This window comes from Apteryx mantelli, chromosome 8 (genome assembly GCF_036417845.1).
Source record: "Apteryx mantelli isolate bAptMan1 chromosome 8, bAptMan1.hap1, whole genome shotgun sequence".
Taxonomy (NCBI): Eukaryota; Metazoa; Chordata; class Aves; order Apterygiformes; family Apterygidae; genus Apteryx; species Apteryx mantelli.
This window is the reverse complement of record NC_089985.1, coordinates 23,236,324-23,254,053: the sequence shown is the minus strand read 5'-3', so window position 1 is coordinate 23,254,053 and position 17,730 is coordinate 23,236,324. Positions and strand designations below refer to the sequence as shown.

At 36.6% G+C, this 17,730-nt stretch overlaps 1 protein-coding gene across 2 annotated transcripts in view; it reads left to right on the top strand.

Moving 5' to 3' along the window:
• The window catches only part of FNBP1L (formin binding protein 1 like), a 63,781-nt gene that overhangs the window by 22,131 nt on the left and 23,920 nt on the right, over window positions 1-17,730 (top strand). For both annotated transcript variants that reach the window (XM_067300916.1, XM_067300915.1), the window contains exon 2: window positions 9,766-9,881. In XM_067300916.1, the coding sequence (XP_067157017.1) occupies window positions 9,766-9,881 (116 nt within the window). The remainder of the gene's footprint in view (window positions 1-9,765; window positions 9,882-17,730) is intronic.

The following is a 17,730-nucleotide window of genomic DNA, read 5'->3' as shown; positions in this document are numbered from 1 at the left end:
TTTCCTCCAGATTAAAAGATTAATGACATGAGAGGCTATTTGGAAGCTAAATGGGTGGATTCTGGTCCAGTTTTCAAAGCAGGATTTCCTAGTATATATTTAATGTATGCTTTTAAATATTGCATAATCATTTTCTGTACAAGTTTTGTGCTAATGTGATATGACAAGCAGGGATATATGGTTGGTGGTACCTGCTTTTATATATTTATATGTGTGTTTATATATTTCTCAAGTGGTGGTGGTAGGGAAGTCCATTCTGTTTGCTTAGGATAGAGTATCTTACCTCCTTTCTAACTTGTAGGTAAAGATGTTACGTTCAAGCTGATGTATACCCAGTTTGGTTGTTGGTTAACAAAACATGAAGCAAGATGTGAAGAGGCTGTGATGGGTAGCAGTGAAGAAGAATGCTGTTTTCTTGCTGTTTTCTGGCTCCCAGGTGCTGTGTTGGAGGAGGTTGTGCTGTAATGACCTGAGCGGTCTCGCTGCAGAGCGAGGCAGGAGTGAGCTGCCATGGCCAGGAGAGCAGGGGTCCCCCGAGAGAAACAGGACCCATGTCCACAGCTTAAGCTTGGGAAGTGACAGAACTGAGTTGCCTTAACCTAAGTTTACAGCCTGATAGTTTGAGATAAATACACAATTTTAGTTCATGTTGGCACCTGTCCATCAGTTGAAGAATTTTGGAACTGATTTATAAACTGGACAGCCAGGAAATGTAGCGGCCCCTCTGTGGCACAGCATATTCCTCTCCTCTGTTGAATGACACTGATAGAATCAGTGGCATTGATGAACTGTGCACAGCTGTAGTCTCTAATGTCAAATGGTGTCCTCAAGGTGGGATATCACAAGATGTCTGAGCTAATTCAACAGCTGTCTGCTTTTGAAAATGATGTCTCGCTCCCTGCCCTCTCTTGGTTTGACTCTCCAGGGAAGTGCTTCAGTGACTCCTTGGGTCATCCTAGCTTATCCACTGTGAAATAGGTGTTAGTATTCCTACTTTCCAAATGTAAACAGCCTTTTGTAGCTTAGACATGCAGGAGATGTGATACTGTGTTTATTTCCCTGCTTGGTTTTTGGCTGCTCTGTTGATCTCCAAATACAGTGCTGGAGTTCTGTTGCAGTTCAGGCTGCTCATTCCAAAAGCAACCACAATGTGAATTTTTCTACTCCTGTTCTCTCTGTGGTATATTCTCTCTTCCTGGAAAGTAAATGTGTCTGGCACACCTGTTAAGTTGCTGGCTGCCAAACAAGATAGCCCTTCCTGCTAGACCCGATTTTCCATGAAAAGTTTCCAACGCAGTTCCTTTTTTGCTGGTCTCAGGCCATCTTTAAAAGGGAAAGCACAGACATTGTACTTCTCTTCCTAAACTGTGGCTTTCCATTTTTAGTGTCTCTTCAGAACCTTGCCTTGCTGTATACCTCATGTTATGGGATAGCTAGGTGTCCAGCAGTTTATTACTGCTTTTAAGTTATTTATGCACATTATCATGCAGACATTTTTATAATCATAAAATGTAGAAATTGACTTTTAAAAATCAAGTTAACATTGGTATTGCTTTCTTAGAATATATCCAAAAGTCTAATGGGCAGGTGGATTTTACGTACTTTGTTCATAATGTGAACTATTTCCTTTTCTTACGCCTTAGAGGAAAGTAGTCTTTCATCCAGCTACAAGTAAATTTTTCATGGCTGTTGTTTTCCTTTTGCATATTCAGCACTTCAAGTCTGCATTTGTAATGGAGTTTCTCACTTAAGTATTTTGAAGCTGCAACGTAAGGATTACTATTAATACAATTTCCTGGTTTTTGCAGGCAAAACAGCTCTGTGTCCTGGAAGTCAGCTGTCTAACAATTTTTTTTAAGTTATTTTTAGGAATTATTTTTCCTCTTTTGTATCCAAAAGACTTGTATTTTTTTCACTCCTGTATAATCTATATTAAGCTAAACAGTACTTCACGTTTTAATTCTGTATTAAAATAAAAAGTTTATGCATATACGCATGTAACTTTTTGTTCTTCTTACATCTCTGAGTGTCTCTGTTTTTTCTGATGTAGCTATGGCATTCAGTATTGCTGTTCTGTTCCTTCTCATTGATGTTAATCTTGTCTATAAAAATGTTTAATCTCTAAATTTGTTCACAGCCACATATCTTCTATTCTTTTAACTGTAATATGTAGTTTTTAGAGAGGAATGAGGTATAATTTGCCGGTTAATCTGTTTGGAAGCTACAATCCAGAACTCTTAGAAAGCAGAAAAGCCAAACACTGTCTCTAGTTTGTTCTCTGTATAGAAACAGCTCTTTGTTAGTTTTTACATTTAAAACTAACAGGATGTTTTAAAAAATAAATTACTGTTTAGCTGGAAGCAGCTCTTGTCTGCCTCTTAAGGAGTAGCAGACTGCAGTTGCAAGAAAAAAGAAGGACCAGAAGACCAAATTAGTAATTATAAAAACAAGCAGGCAGGAAGAGAAAAAAAGTGATAATTAGTTCAGACAGTAGAATAGAAGAGCTATTATGCAGGGATAGAAAAGGAAGCAGGAATGCATATAGATGCATAGACTAAGGAGAAGAAAAAAACACTTAGGCAGGGAAGAAGTTTCAAAGGATCAGAAAAACTGAAATGTATTAGAAGTAGATTAGTGTAAAATATTGTAATGAAAATACAATCTACCTGTTTTGTCCTGAAGACAAGTAGGGAAAGGTACACTCTACTATACTGGTAACTTATCATTAATATATTTAAGTCCAATGATGATTTCCATTTTAAAATCTGCCTGTTAAAGTAGCACATTAAGCAGTTCTTTGCACAAACACTGCAAGTTAGAAAAAAATTGACCTTGACTCATCTAATTTTACATAAAATATGTTGAATTGTTTGACCTTAAGTGGCTTTGCTCTTAATTAAAAAAAAAAAAAAAAAAGACTGCATAATGTTTCATACAAACACTTCAGATATTTCAGGAGAAGTTTAATAAAATCATAAGCTAATATGTGAAGTAGTGGCTTTGTAATGTCTAGTAACTTAAAATTTTTTATTTAACTACTTGAATATAGTTGGGACTTTGTGTCTTCTGCAGTACTGAGATGAAGGGAGGAAGGACATTATTTAACCTACAATTTAAATTTCTGCATAATTCAGATTCATTTGAGAAGCCCTCACAGGCTTGGATTGAGTAAACAAGACCTATCGTAATCAATATTGAGTTACATAATCAACCCTGATTTCTCAGTTGGATTTCTGTGGACTTGCATTTGTGTGGCTAAATAATTTGTTGCTTTGCTGAAGATGATGTAAAATATAGCATTTCTATCAGCAAATGGACTGGGCTTTTTTTGTGTGCCAATTTTTTTTTTTTCCTGACAAACACCCGATTGAAGTTGCTCCATGCTCTGAAACACTCTTTTCCATGGGTGCCATTGGAGCATGGTAGTGGATATTTTCTTATACTGAACTGTGTAGCGTTAGGAATTTGGAGAGCAAGATGTGGAGTTCAGCTTTTAGTCTCCCACTCACTGAACTGGAAGTTTAGACTGGCAAGCTAGACAGCCTGGGGAACAAAGAACTGGGGAAAAAATGAATTTTGTGCCAGTACTTCAAATGGCAAATAAGATCACTTGGGTAGCTGCAGACTAATTGGTCAGATAAAATTGTGGAAATATTGATGTGCAGTTCAGTCAAAAGAGAATACAATGATACTAGCATAATTAGTGCCAGTTGTCATGATTTTGAATAAAATGTTTTGTTAGATAATCTATTTTAAATGTTGCAGGTTTAACTGATGTAATAAATGGTTGAGATAAGATGCTTAAACTTTCATAAGACAGTTGCTATAGTTGATAGTTACTTAAAAACTAGTTAATAAAAATGTAAGTTGGGAATTGTTGTATTAGAAGATTTTCAGTGTAAAATACATCAGGGATGTGGATATGATTTAATGCTTTTTTTTTCTAATCAAGGATATAATAAAGTTACTGGTAGCTTTTGCAGGCAGTAATATTTACTGCTCAAGTCAATAACAACAGCAGTAGGTGGGTCAGCCCCTGTAAGATTGATTCAGTCAAACAGGGCATGTTCTGGCAATGAAGTGCAAGGTCCTACATCCAAGAATAAAGAATACAAGTCATTCTTTCCAGGATAGAAGCAGGATTCTAGTTGGAGGGAAAAAAAAAAAAAAGAGTCATTGTGAATAATAATTGAGTCAGACTTCTGTAGTAAAGAAATGTTGTCTATATTACTGAGGAATTACTCAACTGGAGCATGAAAAGGCTGGTTTTGACTATAGGTGTGACTCTGGAGACCATTTTTGGTGTAGTAAGTCCAAAATCAGAGAAATCGTTGTGTGGGGAATGGAAAAAAATTAGAAAAAGTTACAGTTTTAGTAGTCCAGAAATTATGGTTTTATGGGGACAATTTTGAGGGAGAAGTTAAGTCTGTTTGGTTAATGAAGATACAACTTCACGACCACTTTTAGAGGTGGCTTGAGTACCTTTTTGAAGAAAAATTGCTGTTTAAAGGTAGCTTGTAAGTCTGCAAAAAAAAAAGTTATCTAGTAGATTAGAAATGAAAGATAAATTAATGCGATTGAAATAAAGAGGGGAAGTGAAATTAACTGTTGGAAAAAATAGATGGAAAACAGTGTGGTGGGATTTGTAGCCCATGGAGCTTTTTAAGTAAAGCTTGCAGATAAAATAAGTTGATACAGGCTTGATATATTAAAAAAAAAAGGGGGGGGGAGGAAAGAACATGATGTTTTGGTATAGGCAGCAAGCCAGATGAAATGATTGTTAATCTTGGAATCTATGAACTGTATAGCAACAGAGTACTGTGAATGCTAGCTTAAATTCCTTCCATCTCTTCACATGTGGTTGAAAGTAGGCTTTGAACTTAGTTGTCTGAAGATCATCGTCAGAATGGAGGTCAATAAAATGGAAAATAATCAGCAGCAATTTGATATTTATGCAGTAAACTAGAGCTCCTTGCAACAGAAACATTCAGTAAAACAGAACTTTTACAGAATTTGGTACTGCTGCATTATAGTCCTAGTTTCTAATACAAGTAGAAACGCTTTCCAAAGTCAATGAAGGCTGGGGAACAAATAACTGCTTAAAAATCTTGATCTGCTTTACACATTTTGTTTAAAACTACCACCCCAAAAAATTGGTTGGACTAGCTACAAGATAGCTTTAGGAGGAGGAGAAGTTTGCTATTTATGCTATAGCATTCCTTCCATGCTCATCGCTTTGAAGAGACCCTCCAGATTTTCTTCTTTATTGGCTCTTGAGGCTTGTCTGGGGGGAAAAAAAACAGTTGTCAGTAAGGGGGGAGAGCAAATTTTGGGTTTAACCTGGGAAATACTGTTTTATCTTTGAAGATTTGGTTCAACTCAGCTACTTGTTTTGATGCTTCAGCCCTTATTGTTGTAAGGCTTCCTGGTATCCCCAACAAACTGGTAAGTTTAGAACTGCATGACTGAAGTATTCAAAATCTTAATCTATGGCTCCAGTAAGTAATCTTGAAGTACAATTTACAGAGGTAATGCTCCGTATGGAACAGTCTATACTGACTTACTATAAACCTTTTGTGAAGTGTCAGAGTTGTTTATGATGCAGAGGCTGTGAACTGCGTTTTTGCTTTTGAGTGAGCAGTTTCCACTAGGGCCACTGTCCATTAGCTGACAATCAGTAAGAAATAGTGTAGTAATCAGTAGTAATAGCGACAGATGCATTTTTAATTAAGCTTCTTACAAAACTTGCCTGCTCAGCTGTCTTTTTAAGTTTGGGAGTTACTGGACAAACAGCAGTGTATATTTGCCTTGGAAGGTTGTTGAGAAAATACTTTGCTCTCAAGGTAGTAGATAGCCAGATGCTGTAGGATTTACTTGTTTTCTTTGTTGCCTTTTGTCAATCTTTATTAGTTAATGCAACTTTCACATTTTCTATGAAGGAGCTGGTCATATTTATAAATAGATCAGTTTTTTTCATTTGAAAGTTCCAGGCTTAAATTTTATTGCAACTGTTCAGTTCATTTTCTCCTCTATGCTATATTGCCTGATTTTTGCCTTTTTTCCATTCAAGATACTGCTTGGCTTGTATCTCAACGCATAACTTGAGTTTCCTTTGTAGTAGTGTGGAAAATTTTCTGCTAGTGTTCCTGGACGAAAAGAAAGCTTTTTGCTAAGTTGAAGCCCAAAGCTTAAACATGGATGCTTCTTGAGAGAAGCTGAAAGGACCATGAGTAAATTTGTGACTTACTTTCTGAAAAGATACAAATACGAGACTAATGTCAGTAGCCGGATTTTCCCTTTGAGGAGCTCCATGTGATAGTTCTTTTCTGTCTGCTGCTTTACTGAAGCTTCCTTTATCTTGCTGAGCAGTGTAAGATGATTTGTGTGACCTTGCAGACTTCCATTCCGTGGTTTTTTGTTTACCTAGAATTGGAAAAATTGTGAAAGATATATTCACTTAACATATTTTCTTTACCCGTTAATTGTTTGCGAGCTCCGTTCTACAATACGTACATGCTACATAGAGAACTGAACAGACGTAGTCAGTATGTTCAATTTAAACCAAGAAATCGGTGTTTATTTGGGAGTTTAATATAATATTTTTAGTTTAAACACAAATTATTATCTACAAATCATGTGTAGGTCTTTTTTTTTTAAGGCAACCAGCTTTGGTCATTCATAAGCCACCCTTCAAAAGATGCTTTGGTACTTTCTGGAAGTATTATTTTTGTATGTTTCATATTGTATGCATCATTCTAAGATACATATATATAATTGCTGACCAAGAAAGTCAGTGAAGTGAATAAACTGACTTTGTGAAACTGTCTGCATCTTCGGAAGAGTGAGAGCTACTCCTCCCCCCCCCCCCCCTTTTTTTTTAATTCCAGTAAGGATGGACTAGTGGCTCACTAAATTAGGATTTCTAGTCCTAATCTAGCAGATCGTTAATGCACATGAGTAATTCCATAGATATCAGTAATGGTGGAGGAGCTGCGCTGAGCCCCAGAAGGCCGGCTTTCCTCTGGGCTTTTCATAGATCACATGATGTGAGTGTTCAGGCACATTGCTTTCAACTCTTTCTTCCACATCACCAGCTGTAAAATGGGGAACTAATGTAGAGAGCCACAGAGTGGTGAGGATAACTAGATGGGTTTGTTTTAATCTTTGAGCTCTATCTTGCAGGAGCTTTGTGTTTTACTCTGTTCAGGTGGTTCTGTCTATATTCTGTGTGTGTTCTTCATATAGGGAGGGAACAAATTTTTTCTTTCCTCAAGGGGCTGTGGGATAATGCTACAAAGTTATCTTTGCTCAGAGCCTACAGTTTCTAGAATCAGATGAAGGAAGAGGAATTGAGGAAAGGAAAGCTTTCAGGAGCTGGTCAGTGATGAAATACTTCTGGTAAAGGGCAGGGGGAGAATAACATGTCAATTGAACCCACTTATTTCCATTCTAGCTTAATGTTGGTAGCAGAGAATTAATTCTGACCAGTAGAGTCCTTTTTTTTGATTTGTTTGTTTGAAAAAGATGAATATTTGGAAAGCCATCCGCTCTGGTTACGCATTCTGAAACATCAGTAATTTGGTGTTCCATGGTGTTAGTGAAACCTTAGCAGCGAATTGGAGTACTGTGGACTAAGGAGCTTAAGTAGGACAGCAGAGGCTTTGTTCACTGAAGGAAGTCTTTCTTTTTTAATGGCATTGGCTGTTGGCTCCATGCCAAAAGCACCTTTTTGAAACTTCTTTTGAATATCAGGCTAATGCTGTCAAGTTACAAAACCAAGAGCAGAATATAAAAAAAAGCAAGGCTTCTTGAGAATGCTGTATTTTTATGCATATATGCAACAGTGGTTCAATGCTAAAAGCAAGATGATAACCTCCCTCTTCCCACAAACACCACCTACGCAACTCTTTTTAAAATAATGACAGGAATCTGACTTTATCTGACAAAAGGAATTTGGAGTGGAAATCTCCAGTTTATATAAATTGGGTTTGTCAGAACAGCATGCAATACAGGCTGCAGTTTCCCAAACACGTTAAAATTTTGTCATCAGGCCCTCTCCTGTCTCTCCCCAGTTTCTATGATTCTGTGGTGAAACAGATCAAGGAAAGCAGTTCTTCTTTGGTGAAGAGAGTGATACAGTGGCAAGAGCAAGTGGGACAGGACAGATGCTTTTGGTTGGTGGTACTTGGCTGCCACTGGATTCAAGGCAACAGCCAGGGTTAGTCCATCGTACAGAATACTAAGAGCAGCAGGCCAGACAAGATCTGAGAGAAACCTTAATTCTGATTTATTCCTTATATATTTTTTTAAATTCATGGCTTTTATTTATTTATTTACTTTTATTCTCACCGGTAGTATATATTTTTATCGTCTTCCCAGTGTTCTCTTTTAGTAAACACATTTTTCTTGAGTCTTGAGCCCAGCAGCGTTATGGTGTTCTTTGATTTATCTTCAGGTCATCCTATTGCATGTTGAAATGGGAAGACTTGAGTTGTTAATAATAAAGGTTGACATAATATACTAGGTTTAGGTATGTTATTGAATCTGCAAGACACAGCTTCCCAAAACACCCCTCACCCCAAACTATTTTTTATGTAAATTAAATAAGCTTTGAATTTAAACTGCTTCTGTAGGGTTTTTTTTCTTCATTGACTGTGAATTTTTAAATTTTTTAGCTTGTATTTACTGTGAAGTGTATTTGGATTCAGCATACATAGGACATAAACTTTGTATTTGATGTTGCACTTGCTTGTATTTTTGGATTACTGGGTAACTTCTAAGGAAAATTTATGGTAAATGCTGTTTTAAACTGAAAATCCTGGATTTTTTCACTGTGGCAGATTTTTTAGCATAAAAATGCAAACTTACTCGCTAGACTAAAAGTTTTGCTAGGTCATATTGTGCTCATTTATTGTACTGTTGTTTGTTCCTGCCTAATTCCCTAACCCCCATATTGCCTCTCACTTTTGGAATTTTTAACTTGTCCTGATTAGAGTATCCTCCGCTTATTGATCAGTACAGAATACAGTAAAAATTCAGTTCAGAAGATGTTTTAATTTATTAAAAATCCTACAACTTTTTTTTGAAGGCTGTTTTATTTTTGACTTATCTTTGATTTGTTTTGTGTCTTTGTTTTGCCATAATGTTCTTAATGACTGAGGATAGGTTTGCTCTCTTTGGAATCTCTTTCTAGACCTGATCATGAACTGATTGTGTATATATAGATTTATTTTAATAAAGGTTTTTAAAATGCAGACTACACCCAACTTAGTCATGCAGTTGTAATTTACATTATTTTTCTTTCAGTGGGTAGTCTTAAGAGTTGAAGTTTGCAACAAGTAAAGTTGCGTTTTGTGTTTTAAAACTGCCAAACTCATCTTTTGTGTTGAACAGTCTCTTAGTTATCTAGTACTAATCTCTGATTATATCTTTGTTATCTTGGAAAACATCCATTTGTGAATGAAAGGATTTTTAGGGGGAAAAAGGCGTAATATTTTCATTGTGAAAGTGATCGGACAAGGGCTACACAGAACTTAAAATGCAAATACTGAAAGCTGTTTATAGAGAAAGACCTAGGTGTATGCCTGCACATACAATTTGTTGTTCTGGTATGTAACTGGTATATATACATAAGACTAACTTAACTTCTATCCAAGTAGCAAGCTTTCCCTCAAAGCACAACTCATAAGTAAATTATATGTTGTTTCTGGTGATGGTTTTACTCTTAGCTAATTCTGGGTGTTTTTGTTTCATTTTATTTTTAAGGATCAGTTTGATAACCTAGACAAGCATACGCAGTGGGGCATTGACTTCTTGGAGAAATACGCAAAATTTGTAAAAGAAAGGATAGAGATTGAGCAAAACTATGCAAAACAACTGAGGTAAGTTTTTTTTTTTTTTTTTTTTTTTTTTCCTTCCTTTCAGAAGAATCTTAACAGTTACTTAAAATCACTGCATCATATTATGGACAAGTATGTAATTTCATGGTTAAAGACCATTTTTCATTTACAGAGTGAATTAGTTCTTTTCATGACAGACAAGTTTTTCTCTACTATTCCAAAGCAGAGAAAATTTTCTTTGGGTATATGCTTGCTTGCTTGTTTTCCCCTCCCCCTCCTTCAAATCTTTGAACAAGAAAGATATGTTCAGTGGAATTTTAAGATTAAAAACTAAACAAAAAAGCCCTACTAACGCTTTTCTGCTGACTATCAGTTTGTTTGTAGCAAACTTCTCATGTTATCCAAATCTACTTTTGTGTGTGTGTGTTCAACCAGTTTCAAGCCTCTGCTACTAATTAATTTCTCATGTTGAACTGGCAAGAGCTACACTACATTGTGTTTGAAAAATCTGATTAAAATCGTTGAGTAGAACTTCAGAAAGTGGCAGATCTTCCTGTCCTCTAAAGCGCACCCTTTCCATAGCTGGTCTTGTCCATTTGGGTGAGGCTTTGTAGCCCAACCACCCTTTGTCTTATCTCCAGTTTACTTTCTATTGCTGCCAAGTGAAATACCTTTTAGATCCAATAGGAGTTTCTCCTCAGCATCATATAAGGAGAGTAGCAGCAATGAACTGGCACAGAAACACGTTCTTCTGAATGAAATAGGATTGATTTTTACCAAAAGCACACAGTGCGTGGAGACCATGATTTAAAATAAGCGAGTGCTAAGACATTGGCATTTACAATAATCCTTGCTGTCTTGCATTACCTTGGGGTCCCAATTGAAGCTGCTACCAAGCCTGTGTCAGACTTCAGCTGATAGCAGCTTCTCTCCTTTGGTGTCCTCCATCTTCTCATCACTGACAACTAGATTGTCATCAGATACAGAGCTGAGGAATCCTTTCTCATAAACACAGTAGTGAGGTTTATTGCTGAGGGGATGGATATTCTCTGTCTAGGCTACTCTTTTACCTTTTCTGCTTGATTTCTTTATCATCTTCTTTTGATCCAGTTGCTAAGATTATGCCACACTACTTTACTGAAGGATTTTTTTTTTTCTTGAAAGGAAGGAAATAAATACTTCCCACTTTTCCAAAGCTGGCGTAGAAGAACTTCAGGAGGTAAAGGAAAGTTTGAAGCATGCACAACACCAGTTTACATCCCAGTGTTGCTTTGTTTTCAGTTTTCAGTTTAAAAATGGAAACTTGTTTTATTTGCACAGATCTATCCAGATCTTTTCCTTAAATAGTGTGAGCAAGTGCCATTTTGCTTAATTATATTTGAAGGTTCATTTCCCACAGCTAGCAAGATGAAAGGCCACATTATTACTTTCAGATTTGATTAAAAATGGGAAGTCTTTTCTGTGCAGCATTTTACATTTGGGTAAAACATTGATTTTTCTCAAAGTATCTTTTAAAAGCAAAAGTGTTATGTAGAGTACAACATTTGTCAGATGACTGGACTTACTGTGTACGTTCAATAGGTATGCCAGTTTTGGGAAGCCCTGATATTGCTGCGCATGTGTTGTACAGTGCATGTGTGCGCTTCCTGCTTGCTGCCAACCAGCGTCTGGACAGCACACAAAAAAGAGGGTGACTGAGTTTCTGCCAGCAGACCAGTTCTTGTAGCCACTCTTGGATATTATTTCATAGGTATTCCTTGGGGGAGCGCTGGTAATAGTGAACTGTCTTATGATAGCACCTTGATTTCAGCCATAATTTCTCTTGAGGATGCTCACTGATGTTAACTGTGTAAAAGTGAAGAGTCATAAGGCCCCAGGGGAGACTGAGGTCAAGTGGAGCTTTCGCATCCAGAAAAGTTAGCAATCCTTCAACTTGCTCCTGAGAAGCTCTGAGAGAGATGATCTTGGGATGGGCTGTGGTTCTGTGGATTTGAATGCTGGCAGCATATGGCCTGTGGGCTGGATTTTCATATCTCTGATAGATATTTTTTGTTTGTCTTCATTTTTTCCCTTTTGTAATCAAATATAACCTGAAAAATACTGTGTTGAGAATCTCTTCATAATGAGCTCTAGAACTGAAATTTATGTCCTTATTTAGTAGAAATATAAACAATATGGTCTGTGGCCACCTCTTGGTAGTCCTAGCTCTGTATTAGTACTTAGATGGGAGACCAAGAAAAAACAATTTTAACAGGAGAGATAAAGCTAGTGAGGTACGTGGTGGTATATTTCTTCTGCTTTGATTTCAGTGTGGGTCACCAACTTGCTGTTAAGGTTGTTGATGGATCTGAATTTTGTAGACTTAAACCCAAGGATGATTACTTGAGTTAATTTTTTTTATAACAGTTTTCACAAATTAGAGTCCGTGTCCTGGCAGAAATTCATACTCACTTTATGTGTATACCCTTGCATTTTGATAAAATATTTTTTCCATGCTGTTATGACTTAGTGATGAGACTTTCCTGGGTACAACAGCTGTTCTGAGCCTTCTGGGAGATCGAAAGCAAGTGATGCACATAAGCTTAAAAAGAACTATTTGAATGCACTTGCTATATTATTATTGTATGAAGCTATTGAAATTGATAGTTTATGGTTGTTGAGTAATTCTGGAAATGCTAACGAGAATCTAGTCCCAATACTGTTTTTAGGTCACAAGTCATTCCTTGCTATTCTTTGATAGGTAGTTGTTGATATCGAAAAAAGTGCTTAAGTGTCACCGGTCAAGAAGCTGAGGACGTCTGTGGAGAAGAAAAATTATGTGCAAACCTTGTCTTGTCTTTGTCTGCAATGTGCTTAGTTCTCCCAAATGCAATTATATTCTCATTTTGAGCATACTTAAAGGAAAATCTTACAGTTTGTGTGGCTTAGGTCTCAAATAATGTATTGTGGTATCCCAAAGAATATGAAGGTTGTTGGCTGTTACTACGTTACAGGGACCTGAATCAGGACAGACATATTGCAATGTACATTGTATACTAATAGAGTTCAGTTTAATTATATGACTATTTAATTTGTTCTTATTTTATAATTGGAAAGAAATCGGATTCTAGTATGTGTCAAATTACTGGGCTCTCACAAAATTTTGTAATTGAATTCTCAGATGTTGTTTTTGATCAGGCAGTCATTGTTCCTTAGCAGGGGAGGGGTGAAGGTCTGTTTTGTTTACTTCCTGCTCACGGCACACACAATCACGGTGGAGGTTGACTCCCTTCTTGTTCTGTCCGAAGCATTATGACACTTTTGAAGCAGGAGTTCCACTTTCTGTTATGTTAGGCAGTAGTACAAGTTACACATGTAGTTACACATTAAACCGCTATGGAAGTAAGATTTCTGAATTTGGTCGGTTTCTCTTTATTGTCAGCTAAAGGAAATGGTGAGGCTTGTTCTTGAACTAGTTGAGTGTTTCCCTTTTAAAATTGTACATCATAATCTCTGGAGATATCTAGTTGATCTGAGCAAACTTAATTTTAGCGTTTTTAGTATTTCATTCTGCACACTATTATGTATAACTGGATTATTTTCTAAATATATTAATGTATGCATATATCTAATCAAATTGAGACCTACCTACCTAAGTTGTTATATGCAGAAACTTGGAAAAGTTATTTAATATCTGTGTAGGCTCAAATGTGAGGTTGGGAACACAAATTATCACCATATGGGTTTGTCAAATCTGTTTTCCTTTGATTGGAGCTGAGAGTTTAGGCCGTTGATTATTATCCAAATGTGGATGTGGCAGATTTTTTTATAGTGATGTTTCTGCAAGCCAAAACATGTGAATTCTTAACTGTTCCAAGGATATTCAGTTTTGTAAACTCAATTCCACATTATAATTTTTTAAAGATTCATCTCTTCAGTTAAAAGCCTTTTCTGATAACATGATGTTACTGAATGCTGTTCATTGTCATTGTCTGTTTTCACACAGTTTGTGTGTTGATATGCAGTCAATGAAGCCATCAAAACCCTATTGGAAAGTATTACTTTCCATATAAATTTGAAGTGCCTTACAGCTCTAATTGCATTGTTTTATAATTTGTGAAGACAGACTTCAAAATTTTGCTTCCAGACTCTTTTGTAATACAATGTGGAGCCTGTAGAAGTTTAGTATAAATAGATGCAACAATACTTGAGCAGTTGCCTTCACGCAAATTCTACAGTATTGTTGATGTTACTCCCATTTCTGCATACTGTAATGGGTGACTGAATAAAAATGAGTTTTGAGTTCATGAACCCAATTTTTGTACAAATGTCTATAAAATTTTATACAGATGTTATATGTAGTTGCATAAATCATTTTAATTGATTAAGTAGGGTGCTTTTTGAAACTTCCTGCTACATGACTGAGGTGCTTGTTCTCTTAAAAATTAGTAATATAGTCCAGGTTGCTGTCTCACTAGTGTTCACCTGAGACTGACTTATACTGAGAAGAGAAGCTGATAAGATTACAGGAGCAGCACAAATTGGATGTGATTAGTCCTGTATGAAATCTGCTTCCAGATGGCTGTAAAACAGAATGTGGTAGAAGTCTAGATTGTGCTTCTAGAGAGGATTAAAGTTTCATCAATCTATACGTTCATAAGGAAGTGTAGAGCAATTTGTCCTCTAGATTTAGTCCAGTTCTTATGGTCTGCGATTACTTCTATGGTTTTCCTCTAAACCCAGGAGCACTGTTGCTTAGATCTGTCACTTGCACTTTTGTGCTTTTATTTCCTTGGAATAAAAAGGAAATTGGAAGCATAAGGAAGAGTCTGCATTTATTTTTAATTTAACTGCAACATCCTCATGGTGCTGATTTGGCTCTGTATATTTGTGAGTTCATTCATTTGTCCATGGAGAAGGTCATAAAAAGTGGCAGTCCAAGATTGCTCTACCATCTTTGTGAAGGACTTCTGCTCTGAGTGAGCTCACGGTATTGTTTCAGAGACCTTTGTCATCTTCACCATGTCTACCAACATCACTAACTGATGTTAAAAATAATTCCTTTGTTGGTAGTGCAGGTGTTCATCTGCTAAGAAGTGGATGATAATTGATCTGACTGGTTCATGGTCATTTCTGATTACTGCTAACATCAGTGGGATTTCTGTTGATGACCAGGGAACAAAATATTCAGATTCCGTTGCCAGGCTTTTGTTTTCTCTCCTTTCAATTATAGTAGAAAGTTAAATTCTCACTAAAATACAAGAGGACTTAGCAGTGTGACAAGAGTAACTTGGTGAAGTAAGCAATTATTTTAGATTCTTATTTTTAAGCTCTGATTTAAGTGCTCAAGCATATATGTATATATACACACATATACATACATACCTATACATATATGTACATACCTGCATATACCTACCTACATACATAAAATCTCCAATGTAAGGAGACCTGTACAGATCTGACTGGGGAGTGGGGGGGGGGGCAGGTTGCTCATGCTTTCTCCTTCTCCAGCTAGGCATTGACAAGGACTCCTGTTAAATTAACTGCAGTTGAAGCAGGGTCAGTCCGGATGTTCTAGTAAGGATGTGTTTACACAAGTGTTTTAGTCCGAGTCAGGAATGCTCTTTACAAATGAATCTGCTGATTTGTTCCCACTTATGCTGTAGGTCACTTGTGGAGGAGTCTGAAAGTACACAAACTGGACTTCTTTCCAGTGAAACTGAGTTGTGGGAAGTGCACTTGTTAATGGGTGGTTAACCTGTGGCACCAGGCTAGTGCTACTCTGAAGTAAAGCCTCCTGAAATTCTTAGAGTGTGAACACTGAGTCCTTAGCATCATTCCTTGGCTTTAAAGATCTATTTAAAGATCTAAACCTTGGAGTGTTCTAGACAGACTAGTCCAGTTCCATATTTGGATCCAGAGAATTAGACACAAGTTTAGGTAAAAATGGTGAAGATCTTCTTTCCCCCCTCACCAGGTGTCAACTGACTCCTCTTTGAGATGGTTGCTTTACTCCTCATATCTTCAGGTCCACCCTCATCCTAACTTCTAGTCAACCTGCATTTTTTTCAAGGATTTAAATTTAATTTCTCAGTTATGTTTGCTTTTTGTGTTGGTGTTCACTGTTTTAAAAAAGCATTTATGCTTCGTTTATTGTTCATATGCATTCTTGCTTTCTCTTTGATATAAATTCTGCATTTGTTTGTCATTTCATACTTATTAACTTTGAAGATTGTAGCTTGTATTGTTTTTTGAGCCTTATAACCTGATCACACAATGCCTCAAAACTATATGTTCCTGTGATCCTAAATGCAGACAAGATGAGTAATGACTAATTAATGTAAATGGAATCATGATTAAGGTAGCTTGACTTTTATTAGGAGGAAGGATTATATAATATTTTTTGTCTTCCTGGAAATAGTAAACAGTCACATTAAAGAATGAAGCTAGAACAGAAATCAGCACACTAGTTAATGATCTATACTCGTGACCCTTCTCCCCTGTCACTCTAAACTGTCTATTTTATATTAAGTGGCTTCTTTTCTCATTTGTAGCAGTCCAAAAGTCTTCCCTTGAAAAGGCTCTTGCATGGTTGCTTAGTTACGGCATTGTACACTTGTTACGCATTTCACCTTCTGAATAATAATCAGGTGAATTTTAGGAGTTTCCCATTTGTTAATAAGCACCGAGGAGCAATGCAGAAATATAATGGAAAATGAAACATGGGGAAATCACTTGGCTAAGAAGGTTATTCTTTTTTGAGTTGTGTTTATGCATTTTCCAATCAAGATGCCTGCTTTTAATCTCTACCAGGTAAAATTTTACAACAGGCAGTGGATTCTGGTGATACTGAAGAGAAATTCTTGTTTTGATTTCAGTGAGGAAGTTCTTTCTGGTTGTAGTCTGTGAATGTACAAAGAGACACAAGGTTTTAACCTTGCTACTTCCGCAGTGACTCCCTGCTCATGTTTTGATGTATACTTCATGACTGAACACGGTCTCACTACTTATCTCTTAGAGATAATCTCCAACTTCCAAACACATTGACTTGCGATATTATACAAGGTTGTTTTAGATGAAAGTATGACTAGCACCCCTGTTGATAATGATAAGAGAGGTCATTCTTTGTAGCAAATAAAATTCCATGCAGCCAGTGGGAATGTGATAAAAAGATACATTTAAGATTTTGTCTCATATAATCATCTCCTCTTCCTCCCTCCGCCATCTCTGCAGCGTTGCGGCTGCAGGCTGTTTTCTCTAGTCCAGTTGTGTGCTGCTTAAGGGAAGGTATTTTGAGCTATAGTAATAATTACTCTAGGAAATCAAAGGCTGATTGTCTCAATTATTGCTGGACAGACAGATGGAAGATTTAAGTCCTGAGGCCAATTAAAAGATTACTGTTAAAGCAGTTCTGCTAGGTTTGCTGAAGCTGGTAACTCTTGGGCATGCGAAGCTCTTGCATTGTTCTGTACTTAATTTCTTATTTGGGTGGAAGTGTAGAATATTGTTGCTTTACAAAATACTGTCCCCTCTCAGAATACAGAAGGTTAAATGAAATGTATTCCAGACCAATTAAAACCCAAACCCATTCTTTGCATAATCCGGATCCACCTCTCAAGAATGCACTTTGAGAATTATTCTCTGACAAGCTGGAGACAAACATGCTGTTTCTTGAACAGAATGTTTCAGTTGTGCACAGTTGTTTTTTGTTTTTTCTTAAATGGTATTTAAGAAAATTTAATAAACGCTATTTAGAGATGTGTGAAAAGAATCCTAATTGCCAGCATTCTGTTGCTATTATTTGTGCTTTGTAAAGCAAGTAATCGACACGCTTCATCTTCTGCTAAGTATGTGAATTGACACTTAAAATATTACTTTGATAGTTTAAATGATAGGTACCCATAGTGGG